At 45.3% G+C, this 19,837-nt stretch overlaps 1 protein-coding gene across 22 annotated transcripts in view; it reads left to right on the forward strand.

Moving 5' to 3' along the window:
- Positions 1-19,837, forward strand: part of DUS2 (dihydrouridine synthase 2) — an 83,365-nt gene that overhangs the window by 56,608 nt on the left and 6,920 nt on the right. For 21 of the 22 annotated variants that reach the window (XM_078357528.1, XM_078357519.1, XM_054248856.2 and 18 more), the window contains 8 exons: positions 2,335-2,426; positions 3,588-3,631; positions 5,689-5,749; positions 11,334-11,381; positions 16,381-16,446; positions 16,617-16,687; positions 18,130-18,216; positions 19,006-19,174. In XM_078357528.1, the coding sequence (XP_078213654.1) occupies positions 2,335-2,426; positions 3,588-3,631; positions 5,689-5,749; positions 11,334-11,381; positions 16,381-16,446; positions 16,617-16,687; positions 18,130-18,216; positions 19,006-19,174 (638 nt within the window). Of the gene's footprint in view, positions 1-2,333; positions 2,427-2,879; positions 2,973-3,587; positions 3,632-5,688; positions 5,750-11,333; positions 11,382-16,380; positions 16,447-16,616; positions 16,688-18,129; positions 18,217-19,005; positions 19,175-19,837 lie in introns of those variants that run through there. The other variant, XM_078357529.1, reaches the window with a different exon arrangement.

Consider the following 19,837-nt stretch of genomic DNA (forward strand, 5'->3'; position numbering starts at 1 on the left):
AAGTGCTAGGATTATAGACGTGAGCCACTACACCCAGCCAAATTACTTTAAATGTATATATTTTTTCTGTGTGATAAAAAAGTCAATATTTTAGATCTGTGTAACCTAGAAAATAAAAATCCTCCGTAATCCTACACCTAAAGAGGTAATCAGAAAGAGGAATAATGTGTGTTTTTCTATACATATAGTAAGTAATGCGTATGTACAAAATATGACATGTTTATGTATATCCCTCTTCTAGATTGAGGTAGTGTTTGGATAAGGAGAAAAAAAAGTGTGTGTGTGTATATATATATCTCCCCACCCCATGAGATCATACAACACATGTTGTTTTGCCATTTACTTTTCTATTAGGATATCTGCCCATGTCAGTACCTATAGGCGACTATGTCAGAATTGATTTTACTAGAACCTTAACAGGGGTTCCCGGTATTTTGCTGTTATAAACAGAGTTGCATGATAAACACACAAAGATTTTGTGGTTACTTCTTTTTTTTTTTTTTTTTTTTGAGACGGAGTTTCGCTCTCGTTACCCAGGCTGGAGTGCAATGGCGCAATCTCGGCTCACTGCTCCCTCTGCCTCCTGGGTTCAGGCAGTTCTCCTGCCTCAGCCTCCCGAGTAGCTGGGATTACAGGCGTGCGCCACAACGCCCAGCTAATTTTTTTTGTATTTTTAGTAGAGACGGGGTTTCACCATGTTGACCAGGATGGTCTCGATCTCTTGACCTCGTGATCCACCCGCCTCGGCCTCCCAAAGTGCTGGGATTACAGGCTTGAGCCACCGCGCCCAGCCTTTGTGGTTACTTCTTATTGCCAGTCATGAGCTGTTTCTGTCAGTGATCACTTTGATTACCTCTCTCAACATGTCATCACCTTTACCCCACCCTTCTAAACTTTCTAATCTATTGAATGCTGGGATGTTAGTAACAGTTTCCATGTATGGAAATGCTTAAAGTGCATCAATGATCTCATTTATTTCTCAAGACAGCCTTTGAGAGAGGCAGCCTTCTCCCTTCTGCTGTGTTCAGTCTCTTTCATGTCTAGTTATCTTTAAAAGCTAATAATGGTAGCATCTATTGTGGAGCTTCTTTGGGAAGCTGACAGATAAAATACAGTCACTCCTTGTTATATGCAGTTGTTATTTCTATAAAGGTGTTATGAACATTGAATGAGTGGATACTGAACCAGTGACCCTGGGGGAAATATATGGTTAGATTTGTGCAAACCTTTGGTCATATTTTCATCAACTCATCAATCCATAACCTTGTTTTATGTGTGTTTTTTTGTTTTTCTTTGGTTGCTTTTTTGCGACCAGGTCTCACTCTGTTGCCCAGGCTGGAGTGTAGTTGTGTGACCATAGCTCACTGCAGCCTCAAACTCGTGGGCTCAAATGATCCTCCTGCCTCAGCCTCCCAAGTAGCTGGGACTTTAGGTGCACACCTTCATGGCTGGCCAATTTTTTTTTTTTGTAGACAGAGTCTTGCTCTGTTGCCCAGGCTGGAGTGCAGTGGCGCCATCTCGGCTCACTGTAACCTCCCGGGTTCAAGTGATTCCCCTGCCTCAGCCTCTTGAGTAGCTAGGATTGCAGGCACCCTCCACCATGCCCAGCCAATTTTTGTGTTTTTAATAGAGATGGGGTTTTGCCATGTTGGCTAGACTGGTTTCGAACTCCTAACCTCAAGTGATCCACTCATCTTGGCCTCCCAAAGTGCTGGAATTATAGGCGTGAGCCACTGTGCCCAGCTATGTATGTACATTTTGTTTCCAAAAAAAATTTTTTTTTTCCTGAGACAGAGTCTTGCTCTATATTGCCCAACCTCTGCCTCCCAGGTTCAAGTGATTCTCCTGCCTCAGCCTCCTGAGTAGCTGGGATTACAGGCATACCCTACCACACCTGGCTAATTTTTGTATTCTTAGTAGAGACAGGGTTTTACCATGTTGGCCAGGCTGATCTCGAACTCTTGACCTCGTGATCCACCTGCCTCGGCCTCCCAAAGTGCTGGGATTACAGGTGTTAGCCACCACACCTGGCCCTGTTTCAACATTTTAAGCATTGCAAAATGTTAACCACCATTCAGAAAAAGTGCATTAAACACAAACATGCAGTTTAACAAATAATTGCAAAATGAACAACCATCACCCAAGTCAAAAAATAGACCATCCTTATCATCACAGAAGCCTCCCATGTGTATAGTATTTTTGGTAAGAATGGTATGCATTTAGGATCTCTTTCCCCTCCAAGCTAACACTCTGGCTATGTTTTCTTCCTGGGCTTAGGCTAGGGTTGAACTTCCATCTTCACTGAGTGGCCCTTTGTGTTGTGTTTTCTTGCAGAGGTGCTCAGCACAGTGGACTTTGTTGCTCCTGATGATCGAGTTGTCTTCCGCACTTGTGAAAGAGAGCAGAACAGGGTCGTCTTCCAGATGGTGAGAGACCCCATTGCTGCATGTCCTCCTGAGGCTCATCATCCCCTGGGATTTCTCAACTCATCCCCTGTGCCATGCCAGTGTTGAATGGCTGGGCTACATTGCACAACCGTGGCTTCCTGAAGACTCCACTTTAATGGTTTCCAAAGGGCCAGTCATGAGTGATTACACTATTGGAGACAGTTAAAGGAAATCAAACTATCAGTCTTATATGCCTCTAGTCTCAAATTTAATTTACTTACTTGTAGGAATTGTCTGTTTGGCCTGATTTCTCCATTTTTTTAATCCCTAGCATTGATTACTCAGATCATAGTCTTTGTTTTTATGTAGCGTATGTATATTTCTCTTAGAAAGAAATTAGGATTCCTCAAGAGTAGTTAAGATTTGTGTTTGAGTTGTGATGACTCTATAGTGCTCTTCTCTCACTTTGGGCATTTCTTGGTGCTTTTTCAGAAACATCCTGAATGATGTTTAGCTTTCTAAAAAATTGATAACAGCCAGATGCAGTGGCTCGTGCCTGTAGTCCCAGCTACTCAGGACGCTAAGGTGGGAGGATTACTTGAGCCCAGGAGTTCTGGGCTGTAGTGCCCTATGCCAATCGGGTGTCCACACTAAGTTCGGCATCAATATGGTGACCTCCCAGGTGTGGGGGACCACCAGGTTGCCTAAGGAGGGGTGAACTGGCCCAGATCAATGGAGCAGGTCAAAACTCCCATGCTGATCAGTAGTGGGATCGTGCCTGTGAATAGCCACTGCACTCCAGCCTGGGCAACATAGCGAGACCCCATCTCTAGAAAAGAAAAGGGAAAATTATTAAAAAAAAAAAAAAAAAGAAAAAGAATTGATAACGGGCAAACATGTGATAAAGCAAATCTAGCAAAACGTTAATTGTAGCATCTAAATGGTGGGCATTTGAATTGTCACTATCAAATGTTTTAAAGTTTTTGATATGTTTGAAAGTAATCATAGTATTGATAACATTTTCTAGACCCTCAAAGTTTACCTTTTTCTTCTGGCAGTGGGCTGCCCATTTAAGAGAAAGCCAGACTGACTCTTGTGTTTGTGTGTGTGTGTGTGTGTATGTGCACTGCATGAGTGTGTTTGTCAATGTATGTGTACCTGTGTCGGGACAGTGATTGATGCAACTTTTTGTATTCCCAGGGGACTTCAGACGCAGAGCGAGCCCTTGCTGTGGCCAGGCTTGTGTAAGTTTCTCCTCCATCTTTTTTTGAGATAGATTTTTGCTCTGTAGCCTAGGCTGGAGTACAGTGGCGCAGTTTCAGCTCACTGCAACCTCCGCCTCCAGGGTCCCAGTTCAAGCAATTCTCCTACCTCAGCCTCCCAAATAGCTGGGATTACAGGCATGAGCCACCATGCCCAGCTAATTTTTATATTTTTTAGTAGAGACGGGGTTTCACCACATTTGCCAGTCTGGTCTTGAACTCCTGACCTCGTGATCTGCCCTCCTCGGCCTCCCGAAGTGCTGGGATTACAGGCATGAGCCACCATACCCAGCCCCTCCTCCATCTTTAACACTGCCTTTGTCTCTCCTTTGAATTGTGAGGCTTTAATGTCTAGGTGACTTTGGAGGTGACCCACCCTTCTGCCTTCTAGCCCATTACCTTCTATTTTCAGATTAAGAGTGTCTGGTTTCCCTCTGTTTATGGCATGCAAGGGCTGGCCTGGGACTCACGTGTACCCACAGTGCCTAGATCCCAGAGACCTTCTGTGGATATTGGGGGGAGCTGTTTTTTTGTAGTTATTTGAAACTCCCTTTTTAGGGATTCCCATGACTATGAGTTCTGAAGCTTTAAGTATCAAAGTATAGGTAAAACATATTGCTTCCTGAATAACAAAGACAGGAAGCCTGGGAAACATAGGCAGACCTCATCTCTACAAAAATGGTGGCACATGCCAGTGGTCCCAGCTACTTGGAAGGCTGACGTGGAAGGATCACTTGGGCCCAGGAGGTGGAGGCTGCAGTGAGCCCTCATTGCGCCCCTGTACTCCAGCCTGGGGAACAGAGTGAGAACTTTGAAAAACAAAAACAAAGGCAGGAGCGTGCTATAGTTAATGCTATAGGTTTTGAAATTAAGACAGACCAGGTTTGGAATTTTGGTTTTGCTACTTGTTAACTGTGTGACCTGAGGTAAGTTACTTAATCTCACTGAGAATTTTCTATAAAACAATGCTACCAACCTCTGGAATAGGGAAAAGTAAATGAAATAATGCATCTAAATGTCTTTGTAGCACGTGGCACATAGTGAGATCTTAGTAAGTGTTAGCTACTGTTCCAATTACAAAGAGAGTAAGAGGGAACTCAGGCAGTTACTGCTGCTGATCACAGACTATTAACTAGGTATTAATATTTAGGTTAATATTAGGTATTAATATTTTTGCCATTGAAAGTAATGGCAAAAACCCCAATTACTTTTGCACCAACCAAATGCATACCAGAGGATGGAGTGAGGATTCTTTTTCTATCTGAAAATTGTTTGGATTAAACCATCTGTGCAGCCCAGCCAACAAAGGCAGTGATATAACTTCCACTTGAAGCTGTAGTCTGGGAAAGGGCTCTTAGGCTCATGTCACTTTTCTGCATTGACAAATGGCTTTTGCTATCTCAGCCAAGTTCAGTGTGCCTATCTGAGTTATCCAACACGACTCCAAAGCAGCAAAGTCCTCTCTGCATCTAGCCTTTTATAGATGTGTGCATACATTATATCTTTTCTCTGGTTCTCTGCTCAGATGAGACAGTTGTACATTTTAGGGACAGGTTTTTTCAGCTTCTGTCATTGGGGCTTGGTATTTTTTTTTTTTTTTTTTTTTTGAGACAGTGTCTCAATTTGTCGTCCTGGCTGGAGTGCAATGGCATGATCTCGGCTCACTGCAACCTCCGCCTCCCAGATTCAAGCGATTCTTCTGCCTCAGCTTCCCGAGTAGCTGGGATTACAGGCATGTACTACCATGCCCAACTAATATTTTGTATTTTTAGTAGAGATGTGGTTTCACCATGTTGGTCAGGCTGGTCTCAAACTCCTGACCTTGTGATCTGCTGCCTTGGCCTCCCAAAGTGTTGCGATTACAGGCATGAGCCACTGTGCCCAGCCTTGCAGGGTTAGTGTGGTTCATAAGGTCAGGGACAGGGTAAGAGGTTCATGAGCATAGACCCTTTGCCTTTAATTCCACATCTATGCCTTTAATTCCACCTTCTTTCCTCTAATTCAGTATTTATTACCTTTACTCCTTCATCTTTTTCCAGAGAAAATGATGTGGCTGGTATTGATGTCAACATGGGCTGTCCAAAAGAATATTCCACCAAGGTAAACTGATTTCTTTATACTTCTCATGAATGTAGGATGCAGATGAAGAGGCTAATAAGACATAACAACTAAGTATAATACCTAACTCTGGACTGGATTCTATACGAGATGGGGAAAATGCTCAAAAAGTTTAGATTATTAGATGAACTGGCAAAATTAGAATAGGAACCATAGTATATTAGCTAAATATACTGTATCAGTGTAACCTTATGAAGATAACTCTTCTGTGGTTATGTAACAGAATATATTTATTCTTAAAGAATACACACTGAGGTAGGATACAGTGGCTCACACCTGTAATCCCAGCACTTTGGGAGGCTTAGGCAGGCGGATCACAAGGTCAGGAGTTCAAGACCAGCCTGGCCAACATGATGAAACCCCATCTCTACTAAAGGTACAAAAAATTAACTGGGCGTTGTAACAGATGCCTGTAATCTCAGCTACTCGGGAGGCTGAGGCAGGAGAATCACTTGAACCTGGAAGGCGGAAGTTGCAGTGGGCTGAGATCACACCATTGCACTACAGCCTAGGCAACAGGGCAAGACTTCATCTAAAAAAAAAAAATAAGAATACACAAGAATACACACTGAAATATTTAGGAGTAAAGGGATATGGTACATATAATTTACCCTCAAGTGGTTTATACATATACACACACTCATATATTATAAACATACAAATACACATATGTTCATACATAGATTATATATTTTATTATATCTTATATAAATAATATATACTATGTCATTATATATTATGTAATATGTAGGTGTATTATTACATATGATATATAATATATAATTACGTATATTATTTATATAATTGTATATATTTGTGTGTGTCTATGTATGTGTGTGTATATATATGTATATGCATATATATATGGAGAGAAAGAGAGAGAGAGAGAGAGAGAATTCATGCCCAAGTAATAAAACAATGCAAAAGTACAGAGAAAAGGCTGGGTGCGGTGGCTCACGCCTGTAATCCCAGCACTTTGGGAGGCTGAGATGGGTGGATCATGAGGTCAGGAGTTCAAGACCAGCCTGGCCAACATGGTGAAACCCCGTCTCTATTTAAAAAAAAAAAAAAAAGTACAGAGAAAAATAGAGTGGACAGGGCTCTGTCTTTTCATGAATAAAACTGAGACACATATCGCAGAGAGCCCAGAGGAGGATTGAAAAAAAAGGAAAACATCTGAGACATACATTAAAACAAAAGAGATGGATGGGGTTTTGTATGTAGCAGAGCAGCTCCCTCTCTGCGATCTATTGAAAGTCAGCCCTCGACACATTTTATATTTAAAAAAACAAAAACAAAACAAAAGAGAGGATGCTGGGTGCAGTGGCTCACACATGTAATCTTAGCATTTTGGGAGGCTGATGGAGGAGGCTCACTTGAGCCCAGGAGTTTGAGACCAGCCTGGACAACAAAGTGAGACCTTGTCTGTACAAATTTTTAAAAGTTAAAAAAAGCAAAAAAGGCTGGGCATGGGGGCTCATGCCTGTTATCCCAGCATTTTGGGAGGCTGAGGTGGGCAGATCATTTGAGGTCAGGAGTTTGAGAACAGCCTGGCCAACATAGTGAAACCCTGTCTCTACTAAAAATACAAAAAATTAGCCGGGTATGGTGGTGTGTACCTGTAATCCCAACTACTTGGGAGGCTGAAGCAGGAGAATTGCTTGAACCTGGGTGGAGGTTGCAGTGAACCAAGATCATGCCACTGCCCTCCAGCCTGGGTGACAAGAATGAAACACTGTCTCAAAAAAAAAAAAAAAAAAGTGAATGCAATGCAAATGTTCCCATTGTCGTATCAGAAGAGATCAGACTATGGTAGCCCAGAGAAGGGAGAGGAAAGGTAGCCCTTAAACTTGGAATTTTTTTTTTTGAGGTAGAGTTTCACTCTTGTTGCACAGGCTGGAGTGCAATGGCATAATCTCAGCTCACCTCAACCTGTGCCTCCTGGGTTCAAGCGATTCTCCTGCCTCAGCCTCCCGAGTAGCTGGGATTATAGGCATGTGCTACCATACCCAGCTAGTTTTGTATTTTTAGTAGAGGTGGGGTTTCTCCATGTTGATCAGGCTGGCCTTGAACTCCTGACCTCAGGTGATTCACCCTCCTTGGTCTCCCAAAGTGCTGGGATTACAGGTATGAGCCACTGCACCCAGCCTAAATTTGGAATTTTATAGGGAAATGTGGTCCTTGGGCTGAGATTTGGGACCCTGTAATCAGAGGGTGTGGCATAAGCAGGGCCCTGGGGATGAATATGAGGTAGACACATGGAGGCGTGAGTACCTTGATTTGATCAGAGGTTTATCTAGTGGCAGTCAATGAAGAAGCAGAGGAGTGTAGGATTGAAAACCTTGGTGGGTAACGATCATCTGGACTTGTACTTTAGGTACTGTTGGTCTTTTTTTTGAGAAGGAGTCTTGCTCTTGTTGCCCAGGTTGGAGTGCAATGGTGTGATCTTGGCTCACTGAAACCTCCGTCTTCTGGGTTCAAGCGACTCTCCTGCCTCAGCCTCCTGAGTAGCTGGGACTACAGCCACCCGCCACCACGCCTGGCTAATATTTTTTTGTATTTTCAGTAGAGACAGAGTTTCACCATGTTGGCCAGGCTGGTCTCTAAACGTCTGACCTCGATCGTGATCCGCCCACCTTGAGCTCCCGAAGTGCTGGGGTTACAGATGTGAGTCACTGCGCCTGGCCTATTTTGCTCTTTTCTGATTACTTCTTTGTGTTCCTAAATTATGTGAGGAGCAGAGTTAAATTGATTTGGAGGCAGGGCACGGTAGCTTGCACCTGTAATCCCAGCACTTTTCCCAGCACTTTGGAGGGCCGAAGCGGGTGGATCACTTGAGATCAGGAGTTTGAGACCAGCCTAACTAATAGGTAAAATCCCTACTAAAAATACAGAAATTAGCTGAGCATGGTGGTGCATCCCTGTAATCTCAGATACTTGGGAGGCTGAGGTAGTAGAATCACTTGAACCCAGGAAACAGAGTTTGCAGAGAACCAAGATTACGCCATTGCACTCCAGCCTGGGTGACAAAGTGAGACTTTGTCTAAAAAAAAAAAGATTTGAAATGATCTCCCTGATATATTGTAGAGTGAAAAAAGCTAGGAGCAGAATTATATACTACCTTGTCTATATGGTACTATACCATTTATATAAGGAGGATGGGGAATGAATATATATATTTATTTGTTTATTCAGGGAAGATTTTTGGAGAGACACACAAGAAACTAGTAACATTGGTTTCCTCTGGGGAAGAAACGAAAGTTTTTATTTGGTTATGCATAGATAGTAAATTCCCATTACAGGGGTGCTACTGAAAATAACTGGCACAGCACTGGCACTGATCAGTCAGAAGAGATACCAACCAGTATGCCATGCATGTATATACTAGCTGAATATCTGCTGTGTTCCCATGGTTCGACAATTGAAGCCAGATTAAAAAGTATAGATTGAGGTTGGTTGCGGCGGCTCATGCCTGTAATACCCACACTTTGGGAGGCTGAGGCAGGTGGATCCTGAGGTCAGGAGTTCAAAACCAGCCTGGCCAAAAGGATGAAACCCTTTATCTACCAAAAAATATAAAAATTAGCCAGGTGTGGTGGCATGCACGTGTAGTCCCAGCTACTTGGGAGGCTGAAACAGGAGAATTGCATGAACCTGGGAGGTTGCAATGAGCCAAGATCACATAACTGCACTCCAGCCTGGGCCACAGAGTAAGAACCTGTCTCACACACACAAAGAAAGTGTAGATTGAAAAGTCTCCCATTCCTTAGGGTGGGAGACTTCTTATTCATTACCCATTTGAATTACATTTTGAATGTTTTACTTATTAAAAAAGCAAGTTAAATAGAAAGGAAGGAAGGAAGGAAATTTCATTGTTGAGAAAGTCATTATTGTGGAAGGGGCAGTGAAACTGAATTTTAGATCCTGTGATTCTATAAGGAAGGGCTGGATAAGTGTGAGTGGAAGGACAGATGGAGCCAGAGGGAGTGCCAGGGCTTCCTCAAGGCCTTCAAGGTTTCTTTTATGACCATTGTAATCCAGGATTGGTGGATTTTCCAGTCTACCCATTCTTCTTTAAAATCCAGGCTCAGCTTAGCTGAGTCTGTGGTGGTTTAATGTCCTCTCTGATTCCAATTTGTCACCTTAAACGTGAACTTAAAGTGTAATAACTGAACTTAAAACTTCTGAGCACATTCTGTGAGCATTTGTTAGTGTATTATCTTTATACTGGCAGTATACATTTATTGGACTTGGTTTTTTTGCCTTCATCTCACTCCTAGTGGATTCAGATTTTTAAAGATCCCCCTCCCCCATTATAAAAGTAATTACTACCATTGTCCAGAACTTGGAAAATATAGACAAGTACAGGAAAGAGCAGGAAAATCACCAGTAACTCACCATAAAGAGCAACCACCATTGCTATTATCAAGATTCTAGTGGTTGTGTGGGTTGGTGGTTTCCATTTCCTGGGCTTTTGTTAGAGTTGGGCATGGGTCTGGGCTGGGACGTTGTTGCTGGCAGAAGAGAAAGGCCTAGATAAAGTTTGTAAGTTGTGTGCATCTTAGTGGCTTTGCTGGTGGTGGTGATGCCTAGGCAAGCAGTGGGTATGACAGGAAGAAGGCGCATTTGATCTTATTTCAAAGGAAGAGTGATTCGTTGTGTTTTTAAGGGCTTGGGAGATGGTGGGATTTAGTGTATTAAGACATGGAGGCCTGGGTTAGGGAGTGGGCAGTCTTGAAAAATAAGTTTTATATAGCCCACTTCTACATATCTGTGGGTTTTACCAAGGGGGTCAGAATTATGACTTTTTTTGTTTGAGATGGAGTCTTGCTCTGTCACGCAGGCTGGGGTAGAGTGTATAATCTCATCTCTCTGCAGCCTCTGCCTCCTGGGTTCAAGCAATTCTTCTGCCTCAACCTTCTGAGTAGCTGGGAATACAGGAGCACACCACCACACTCCAGTAATGTTTGTATTTTCAGTAGAGACAGGGTTTTACCTACCATATTGGCCAGGTTGGTCTCGAACTCCTGACCTCATGTGATGGGCCTGACTCAGCCTCCCAAAGTGCTAGAATTACAGATGTGAGCCACCATGCCCAGCTTATAAATTTTAAAAGTCATCACTCTTGGTCATCCAGCCTGGCCAACATGGTGAAACCCCATCTCTACTAAAAATACCAAAAAAAAAAAAAAAAAAAAAATTAGCCAGGTGTGGTGGTGCATGCCTGTAGTCTTAGCTATTTGGGAGGCTGAGGCAGGAGAATCACTTGAACCTGGGAGGTAGAGGTTGCAGTAAGCCGAGATTGCACCACTGCACTCCAGCCTGGATGACAGAGTGAGACTCTGTCTCAAAAAAAAAAAAAATTGTCACACTTCAGTCCCAGATGTTATGGGCACAGATACTGCTGCCTTCCTACTTGTTTAAAGAAGTGCCAGTTGCCAGTGGGCCTTGGTGCCTTGGTGCCTTGGAGGTGAGTGCCTTGGTAGTACCCAGTTGCCACACCCCATCCCATGGAGAGGGCCATGCTGTCTCCCAGCTGTAAAAGACCTTTTGTGTTTCTCCTTAGGGAGGAATGGGAGCTGCTCTGCTGTCAGACCCTGACAAGATTGAGAAGGTAAGTCCTACATGGGTGAAAACAGGGCCTCAAACACAGCTCCAAACTACAGTTGGTACAGTTCCACCAATACCAGATTTACTGATGTTCACCCAGTTTCTCTACCTGTGACCTAGTAATTTCCAAAAAATCTTCCCAGTGATTTCGACGTGCAGCCCAGTTTGGAAACCCCTGAGCCAGCCCACAGCAAGCTTGAAGTTCCTAAAAGGCCCAGAGCTAGGGACATGTCAACGAAGAGCCAGGGGTCCAGAGGACTCAGAACCTCCTGTCTTCCTTCAGGGAAGGTCTTGAGAGCAGAGGCCAGGCCACCTGTGGTGAGGACAGGCTCAGTGGCCCTGTGTGTTTGTATGTATGTGGGTGGATTGGCCTCTCCCAGGGGGCTTGATGAGAACAGGAGTGGGTCTCCTGTGTCCTGACAAGAGTCTAACCCAGCCCTTGGAGAGCAGGCCAGATCAGCGTCAGATGAGGCAAGCTGAAGTTAATCTCTTTGTTCCCCTTTCTTTGTTGATTCTGTAGGCTAGCTTAATGAGGCCCTGGGGCATTTACTACCTGGCATTGTGAGCTGTCAGGGTGTGTGTCAGTGACATTCTCTGCCATGCCATCCATATCCTTTGTGTTCCTCTCCCAGTCTGCCAACTCTTTCCTTTTAGCTTCTTTGTTTTCCTTTTCATTCTCTCTTGCTACTTGCCTGTCTGGGCTTTAAGCCTCATCCTGCTTCCCAGGCTAGAGTGACTTGAGACTCAGGCACCACCAATGAGAGCTGGCATTGGTGCTGGGTGCCGTGTCAGCAGCTCAACCCTGCATGTTCCTCCAGTCCTGCAGGCTCTGGGGCATAGGAAGACCACTATGCTTGCTGGCTTGGTGCCTTCTCATTTTTCCCATGTGTAGCCAGAGATACTATATCTGTAGTGTACCTGTATAATGTGCCTTTCTTTTTTTTTTTGAGACAGAGTCTTGCTCTGTCGCCCAGGCTGGAGTACAGTGGCATGATCTCAGCTCACTGCAACCTCTGCCTTCAGGGTTCAAGTGATTCTGCTGTGTCAGCCTCCTGAGTAGCTGGGATTAGAGGCACACACCATGATTCCTGGCTAATTTTTGTATTTTTAGTAGAGACAGAGTTTCGCCATGTTGGCCAGGCTGGTCTTGAACTGCTGACCTCAGGTGATCCCACCCGCTTCGGCCTCCCAAAGTGCTGGGATTACAGGTGTGAGCCACTGCACCTGGCCACAATGTGCCTTTCATTTGATCCTGAAACCCCTCAAAGTAAACAGGATTGGCATTTATCTCCATTTGATCAAGAACAATAAAGCACAGAGAGAGAAAATAATTTAAGATTATATAGTAAATAAGTGTCAAGCATAGCCAGCTTGTGAGCCATAGTCTTTTCTGACTTCTAGTGTTAGCACCCTCTTCAGTAGCATTTCAGGTTAAAGGTACCTGGGTGTAGTTCATAAGCATCAGGTCAATAGGCACCTCAACTTGGAAATCTCCTGTTAGACACTTCTGTGCAGGGTGGAGTAGAAGTAGACATCGTGGATGTCAAATTGGTTTCCACACTTAGGAGAGGGGGCCCCAGCAGGGAGGATGTGGTTCACAACATGAGCACACAGGCATTTTTGTTATTCTCCAGTCTCCTCTCTTCTCAGACCCAGGCTGTTGGCTCTCTCCTCTCTACTGCCCCACTTTGAATGAGGCAAATTTCATCCATGTGGCAGCAGAGCTACACTCAACCTCAGAAGCTTAGGTCATTCCACTACTCCTCTGTTTGGGTATTTAGATGATCCAGGTTGGACTGATAGATGGGGTTTTCCCCATGGTGGGGAGGTTGCATGCTTCCACAATGGAGCCAGATGTGGCTTAGGTGTAGGGTCTGGATTCAGTTCAGGTCCAGACTGTGCTGGCAAATTGGGTGACCTGGGTGAGAGCTTTGTGGGTCCTTCCAGGCTTGGTGTTTTAGGCCCATGGTTCCATCTATGGGAGTATCTCAGGACCACCACTAGAAATTTTCTCAAAGATTCTTGTTTGAGGTTATGAAAAACCTTAGAAATACATAATGTTGGCAGTTGTACAACATTGTAAATGTAATTAATGCCACTAAATATACACTTAAAAATGTTTAAGATGGCAAATTTCATACTATTAATTTTACCCCAGTTATAAACAAAGGATGCTATCTGTTGAGAATTCTGCAGACTCTTGGGTGAATAGGGGTGGAGAGTGGGATATCAATCTCTTTGAGAAAGCTTCTACCAGGTAACTCTGGTAAATGCTCCCTGAATTAAGAATCTCCATTTTATTTTTATTATTTGAGAGGGAGTCTCACTCTGCCGCCCAGGCTGGAGTGCAGTGGTGTGATCTCAGCTCACTGAAACCTCCACCTCCTGGGTTCAAGTGATTCTCTTACCTCAGTCTCCAAGTAGCTGGGATTACAGGCATGCACCACAATGCCCAGCTAATTTTTGTATTTTTAGTAGATAGAGGGTTTCACCATGTTGTTCAGGCTGGCTTCGAACTCCTGACCTCAGATGATCCTTCTGCCTTGGCCAAAGTGCTGGGATTACAGATGTGCTCAGGGCATCCCCCTTGTGTACACTGGGCCATGGCTGACAATTGGCAGGGCAAGGACTTGAACTCAGGTCTCACTGCTTTCCAGGCCTATACTTTCTCATCTGCTACTTCCCAGAAACTAGGGGAGCGAAGGAATCTGATTTTCTTCAGTTAGCCAGTGGGTCTATTGAGGCAGGCCCGCTTGTAGGTAGATGTGCTGTTCCTCTGCTCATATATGGACCTGTCTCTCATTCTTTCTTCCCAAAGACTTGGATCTGGAGAGCTGGTATTCAGGAGAGTTTCATGCTAGAGCCTGGCCAGTAGACAGTCTCTAGTTGCCATTTCCCCTCAGTGTGACCCTTGCAAGTGGCTAGGGTTTTGGTTACCTAATTTCCTTCCTAGTCCTTAACACACACGAAACACACAGAAATACTGAAGAGAGTGCTTAGAGCTACTTGGATAAAATACGGCAAAAGGAAGTTCTACAAGATAGAGAATTGGCAGACCAGCTGGTGTTGCTTAAATTGACAAATGTCAGAGAATTCTAAGTGAGCACTTGTAAAGTAACCTTTCAGAGATGTTGCTTTGAGCATGAAGGATGGGATTAAAATGAGAATTTTTATAGTATTTCTTGATGAAACTAGTAGTCCCCCCCTTAAAAAGTAAGTGCCTCTTTAAGGCCTGCCAGGGTGACCCTAAGACCTCAGGCCCAGTCTGCCTCCTGGGGCAGCACCTGGGGACTGTTCCTTCCTAGTAGTTCCTGGCAGTGGGGCCAGCAGGTCCTGTCTTGCTCATGAGCTGTCCACCTGTCTGTCAGCCCAGCCTCTTGGTCTGATGTCTTCTGGCATGGCCTGCCTCAGCCTGTCCCTGAAAGGCCTCCGTTACTGGTTTTTGCAACCTGACTCTCTGCTGCCCCCGCCTGTCTAGAATTAAAACTGGCAGCAGCCACTTAAATATCCCCCTGCTCTGCTAGACAGAGATCCAGTTCTTGGAAGAGGGTTCTTGGGATCATCTTTCTTCCAGCTTGCCTGGCCTGAAATTTTTGATGAGGAAAGAAGATAGCAATGCCACAGCCATGCAGTGTCATCTACACCTCTCTGTCTCTGATTCTTGTATGGTCTCATCTTGCTACCTCCCTGTTACTTTCTTGCATGACATCTTGATCTTTCTTTGAAATCTTTTGCAATTGCTATGTGATAAGCTCTTTTAAATATGTTGGGTACATTTCTTTTCCTTTGCCAATTTCACTCATGTATATCTGACTCCCCTAAAGAAGAATGCAGGCTCTTAGGAGCCTTCCTGTTCCCTCACCCTGCAAGTCCTGGAACAACACTCAGCGAACATTGTTTTCACCCAGGAAAGAAGCTGTTTGGCCGGGTGTAGTGGCTCACGCCTGTAATCCAAGCACTTTGGAGGCCAAGGCAGGCGGATCACCTGAGGTCAGGAGTTCCAAGACCTGTCTGACCAACATGGTGAAACCCACCCCATCTTAAAAAAAAAGAAGCTGTTTGCCCTTTCCTTCTTTCTTTCTTTCTTTCTTTTTTTTTAAATAGAAACATGATGGACCCTGTACAGTGGCTCATGCCTGTAATCCCAGGACTTTGAGAGGCTGAAGCAGGTGGATCACTTGAGCTCAGGAGTTTGAGACCAGCCTGGCCAACATGGTGGTCCCAGCTACTCTGGAGGCTGAGGTGGGAGGATGGCTTGAGCTTGGGAGGCAGAGGTTACAGTGAGCCAAGATTGTGCCACTGTACTCCAGCCTGGGCAACAGAGCCAGACCCTGTCTCAAAACAAAGCAAATAAACAAACAAAAAGGGAACAGGGTCTTGCTGTGTCGCCCAGGCTGGTCTCAAAATTCTGACTTCAAGCAATCTTCCCACCTTAGCCCCTCAAAGTGTTGGGATTACAGGTGTGAACCACCACACCCAGTCAGCTATGTGTTATTTTTTTCATTTTCAGCCATGTGTTCTTAACTAAGACTAGGTCAGAATGATACCGAGGATGGGATGGAGTGTGTTGGGCAGAGCCTTTTGAGAACACACATTCCTAAGCCCTGCCCCTAGATACTGATTCAGGAAATAACATGTGGAATTCAAGAGTTTGTATTTCTTCAGCTCTCCATATAATTCCGGTATTTGTCCAGGCAAAGGCTCACTGAGCTGCACACAGGTGAGCATGCATACCCATTCACTCATTCATTCAGTATATTTGACAAATATGTATACACCATTAGGTGCAAGGCAGGTACTGGGGCTCCAGTGTAGAACAAAGACAGGCCCTTTCCCTCATGGAGCTTATGTGTGTATGTGTGTAACAAACACACACATGCATTTACACATACACAAACTGTTCATGCACCAGAATGCACAGTCTGTAGCAGAGTTAATTAGTACAGTCACTGTAGTGGTTTGTTCCAGAAGACTTAGGTGGTCTTGTGTTTTCCTCTCTGTAGATCCTCAGCACTCTTGTTAAAGGGACACACAGACCTGTGACCTGCAAGATTCGCATCCTGCCATCGGTAAGGATGGTGTGTTACATTTGAAGGTGATGTTGGATTTGGGTTTGTGAATGATTTTTGAGGTGTTAAATTAGCCTTGGAGGAGAGAATGGGGTTGAGCCTACTTTAGAAGCCAGCAGCTGCTCCTTCCAGGAGCTTCAGTAACCCTTCTGTGTGATCCTCTTCCTCAGCTAGAAGATACCCTGAGCCTTGTGAAGCGGATAGAGAGGACTGGCATTGCTGCCATTGCGGTTCATGGGAGGTGAGTGGTCACCTTTCTAGTGACTGACTGCCAGGGAGATCCTCACCCATCTTAGTGATCCTTCCTTAATTGATCTGTCACCCCAAGTGACAGCCAATTTCTGTTTTACATATTCAGCCTACCTCTTCCTAGCTCTTTGACATCCTATGAGTCTTGAGAGCAGGCAGACCGTGAATGGGCTTGCATTTGCCTTTGTTTCATTCATGGAGTGCCTGTTGTGGGTAGGTACTGAGGTTTAGAGACGCAGTGAGACTGAGAAAGGAGAAGCATCAGGATGTGTAAATGCTAGAGATTGAGTGATTTGCTCAAAATCATACCATGTAGCCAGTACATGGCGGAATTCTGACCTTCATGAGAAAACCAACCTCCCTCCCTCCCTCTTTCTCCTTCCTTCCCTCCCTCTCTCCCTCCCTTCCGTCCATGCTTTTTCTTCTTTCCTCTCTCTCTCTCTCTCTTTCTGTCTCATTGGAGTCTCACTCTGTTGCCCAGGCTAGAATACAGTGGCATAGTCTTGGCTCACTAATCTCTATCTCCTGGGTTCAAGTGATTTTCCTGCCTCAGCCTCCCGCGTAGCTGAGATTACATGTGTGTTCCACCATGCCCAGCCAATTTTTGTATTTTTAGTATAGACTGGGTCTCATCATATTGGCCAGGCTGGTCTCGAACTCCTAATCTCAGGTGATCCACTCACTTCAGCTTCTCAAAGTGCTAGGATTACGGGAATGAACCACTGGGCCCAGCCTCAATTTCTTTCTGTTATATTGAACAATGACTTCTCCCTTGATAATCATAGACAGATTGCTGTGTTGATTTGCTTTTCATTGTTGTTTTTTGAGACAGTCTTGCTCTGTTACCCAGGCTGGAGTGAAGTGGCACAATCATAGCTCACTGCAGCCTTAAATTCCCAGGAGGATGGGCCTACCCTGTGTCAGGTGCCTCTCCCTAGGATCAGTTGTGCATCTTGGCTTTGGCATTGGCAGCTGTGTGGGAGTGGCCAGTCTGAGCAGCAGCTGTTCTGGGAACAGCAGCTGTTCTCAGTCCCTTGGAGAGGGCAGGACTGGAACAGTAGGGGCAGCACTCTTATGGCCCTGTCCTTCTTCTCTGGCAGAGGCAAGGGGAAGGCAGCAGGGCAAAGCAACACGACCTTGGGAGCTAGGCCACCCACCTCGCCCCCTATGCAGCCAGGCCTCACCTGCAGTCCTCCAAGAGCTGGACTTGCCATCTCAGCATCGAGCTGTGCTGCTCCTGCCCATCACAGTTCTTCTCCAGAGGTCAGGGAGAGCCATCCCCTGCCGCCTGTCTTTGATGGCCACATGGCCACCTGGCCTTCCTGAGGTTCAGTGGGAAGGACAGTAAGGTTTGGCTGAGGTAACCATGTGTGAATGGTGACATGGCTTTTGGTGCTCAGCCCTCAGCCCTCAGCCCATCTCTCTATCTCCAAGGAAGCGGGAGGAGCGACCTCAGCATCCTGTCAGCTGTGAAGTCATCAAAGCCATTGCTGATACCCTCTCCATTCCTGTCATAGCCAAGTAAGCCCCCTTTCTTCATCATGTACTCTGTGTCTCACAGAGCTAAGGGCCTGGTGGTAGCCAGGCCCAGCCTTCCCTAGAGTGAAACATTTTGGGGTGGTTTGGAAAGGACACAGCTTCCCACAAGACCCCAGACCCTGTTGCTTCAGCTGCCACCTAAGACCCTCCCCTCTGCATGCCTGTCTCTGGACTGCGGCTGCCACCTGACTCCTGATAAAATGTATGGAGACGGAGCAGGGGGTTCTTGGAGCAGCAGGCTGCGGGGAGGGCAAAGTAAGACCCAACTGGGCCTCCTTCCTTCCTCTCATAATCACCAAGGTGTCTGTTCCCCTCGCCAGGGTTTTGACTTAGCCCTCAGAGAACATATAAGTGGCTCATTCAGCTTGGGGGTTTTCCTGTAGCCCCAGTAGCCCAGTAATAGACCCATGTCTCCAGATGTGGGCTGGCTGTAGCCACTGTTTTAGATGAGGGGCAAGAAAAGTAAATTTCCTGGATTACCTGTTAAGTGCCTGGCACTTTACATATATTATCTCAGTTAGTGCTCCTAACTTCATAATGGGATATGGATTCTTTTTTTTTTTTTGCCCCCCCCCCTTTTTTTTCTTTTTTTTTTCCCCCCCTTGCCCCAGGATATGGATTCTAATCTCCACTTTATTGAAGCTCTGATAGCTGAAGGGACTTGGCCAAATTCACATTGTTAATCAGTGGCAGATCTGAGAGTTGCCTTTTTCTGAAAATGCTGATAGGTTCCATGACCGGGATACCCCTAACCCTCCTGTTGCTTTTCAGTGGAGGATCTCATGACCACATCCAACGGTATTCGGACATAGAGGACTTTCGACAAGCCACAGCAGCCTCTTCCGTGATGGTGGCTCGAGCGGCCATGTGGAATCCATCTATCTTTCTCAAGGAGGGTCTGCGGCCCCTGGAGGAGGTCATGCAGAAATACATCAGATACGTACGTCTCTGTACTTCAAAACAAGCATTTCTCACTGTCTACCACATCCCTGCAGAGAGCACTTTGTGTGAACCCCCAGCGCTTGCTGTTCCTCTCCTTTTCTTTTTAGCTCAGGTAGTGAAGCTGTACTAGCTCACTGCTGTATTGGGTCTCCCCAGCTGTGGTGCTAAGAGAGGATGCTGGGGGGCATGCCCCTACCATTTCCTAAAGCTTCCAGAGGTTTGCAGGTCACAGCAAGGACCTTCTAGATCCAGGATACTGTTGGAGCCCCAAACACATGATATATATCTTTCTTTTTCTTACATGCTGCACATACAAAGGCACATTCACTTGGACTTTGGGTTCTGCATCACTGAAGGCATGTGTGCCTATAGGTTGGCTCAGGAGCAGCCACGGCCAGGACGAGCCATTGAGAAATTTCTCACCTGATTTGATTCATCTGTGAAAATCACTTCTAAAATTTTTCTATTGTTGATTCCCCAAATGCTTTAACCATAACCCTCTATTTAGGGAACAACTTTTTTTTGAGATAGGGTCTTGCTCTGTTGCCCAAGCATGAGCATAGTGGCATAATCATGACTCACTGCAGTCTTGACCTCCTGGACTCAAGTGATCCTTCTGCCTCAGCGTTCCAAGTAGCTGGAACTACAGGCATGTGCTCAC

Source organism: Callithrix jacchus, chromosome 20 (assembly GCF_049354715.1).
Source record: "Callithrix jacchus isolate 240 chromosome 20, calJac240_pri, whole genome shotgun sequence".
Taxonomy (NCBI): Eukaryota; Metazoa; Chordata; class Mammalia; order Primates; family Cebidae; genus Callithrix; species Callithrix jacchus.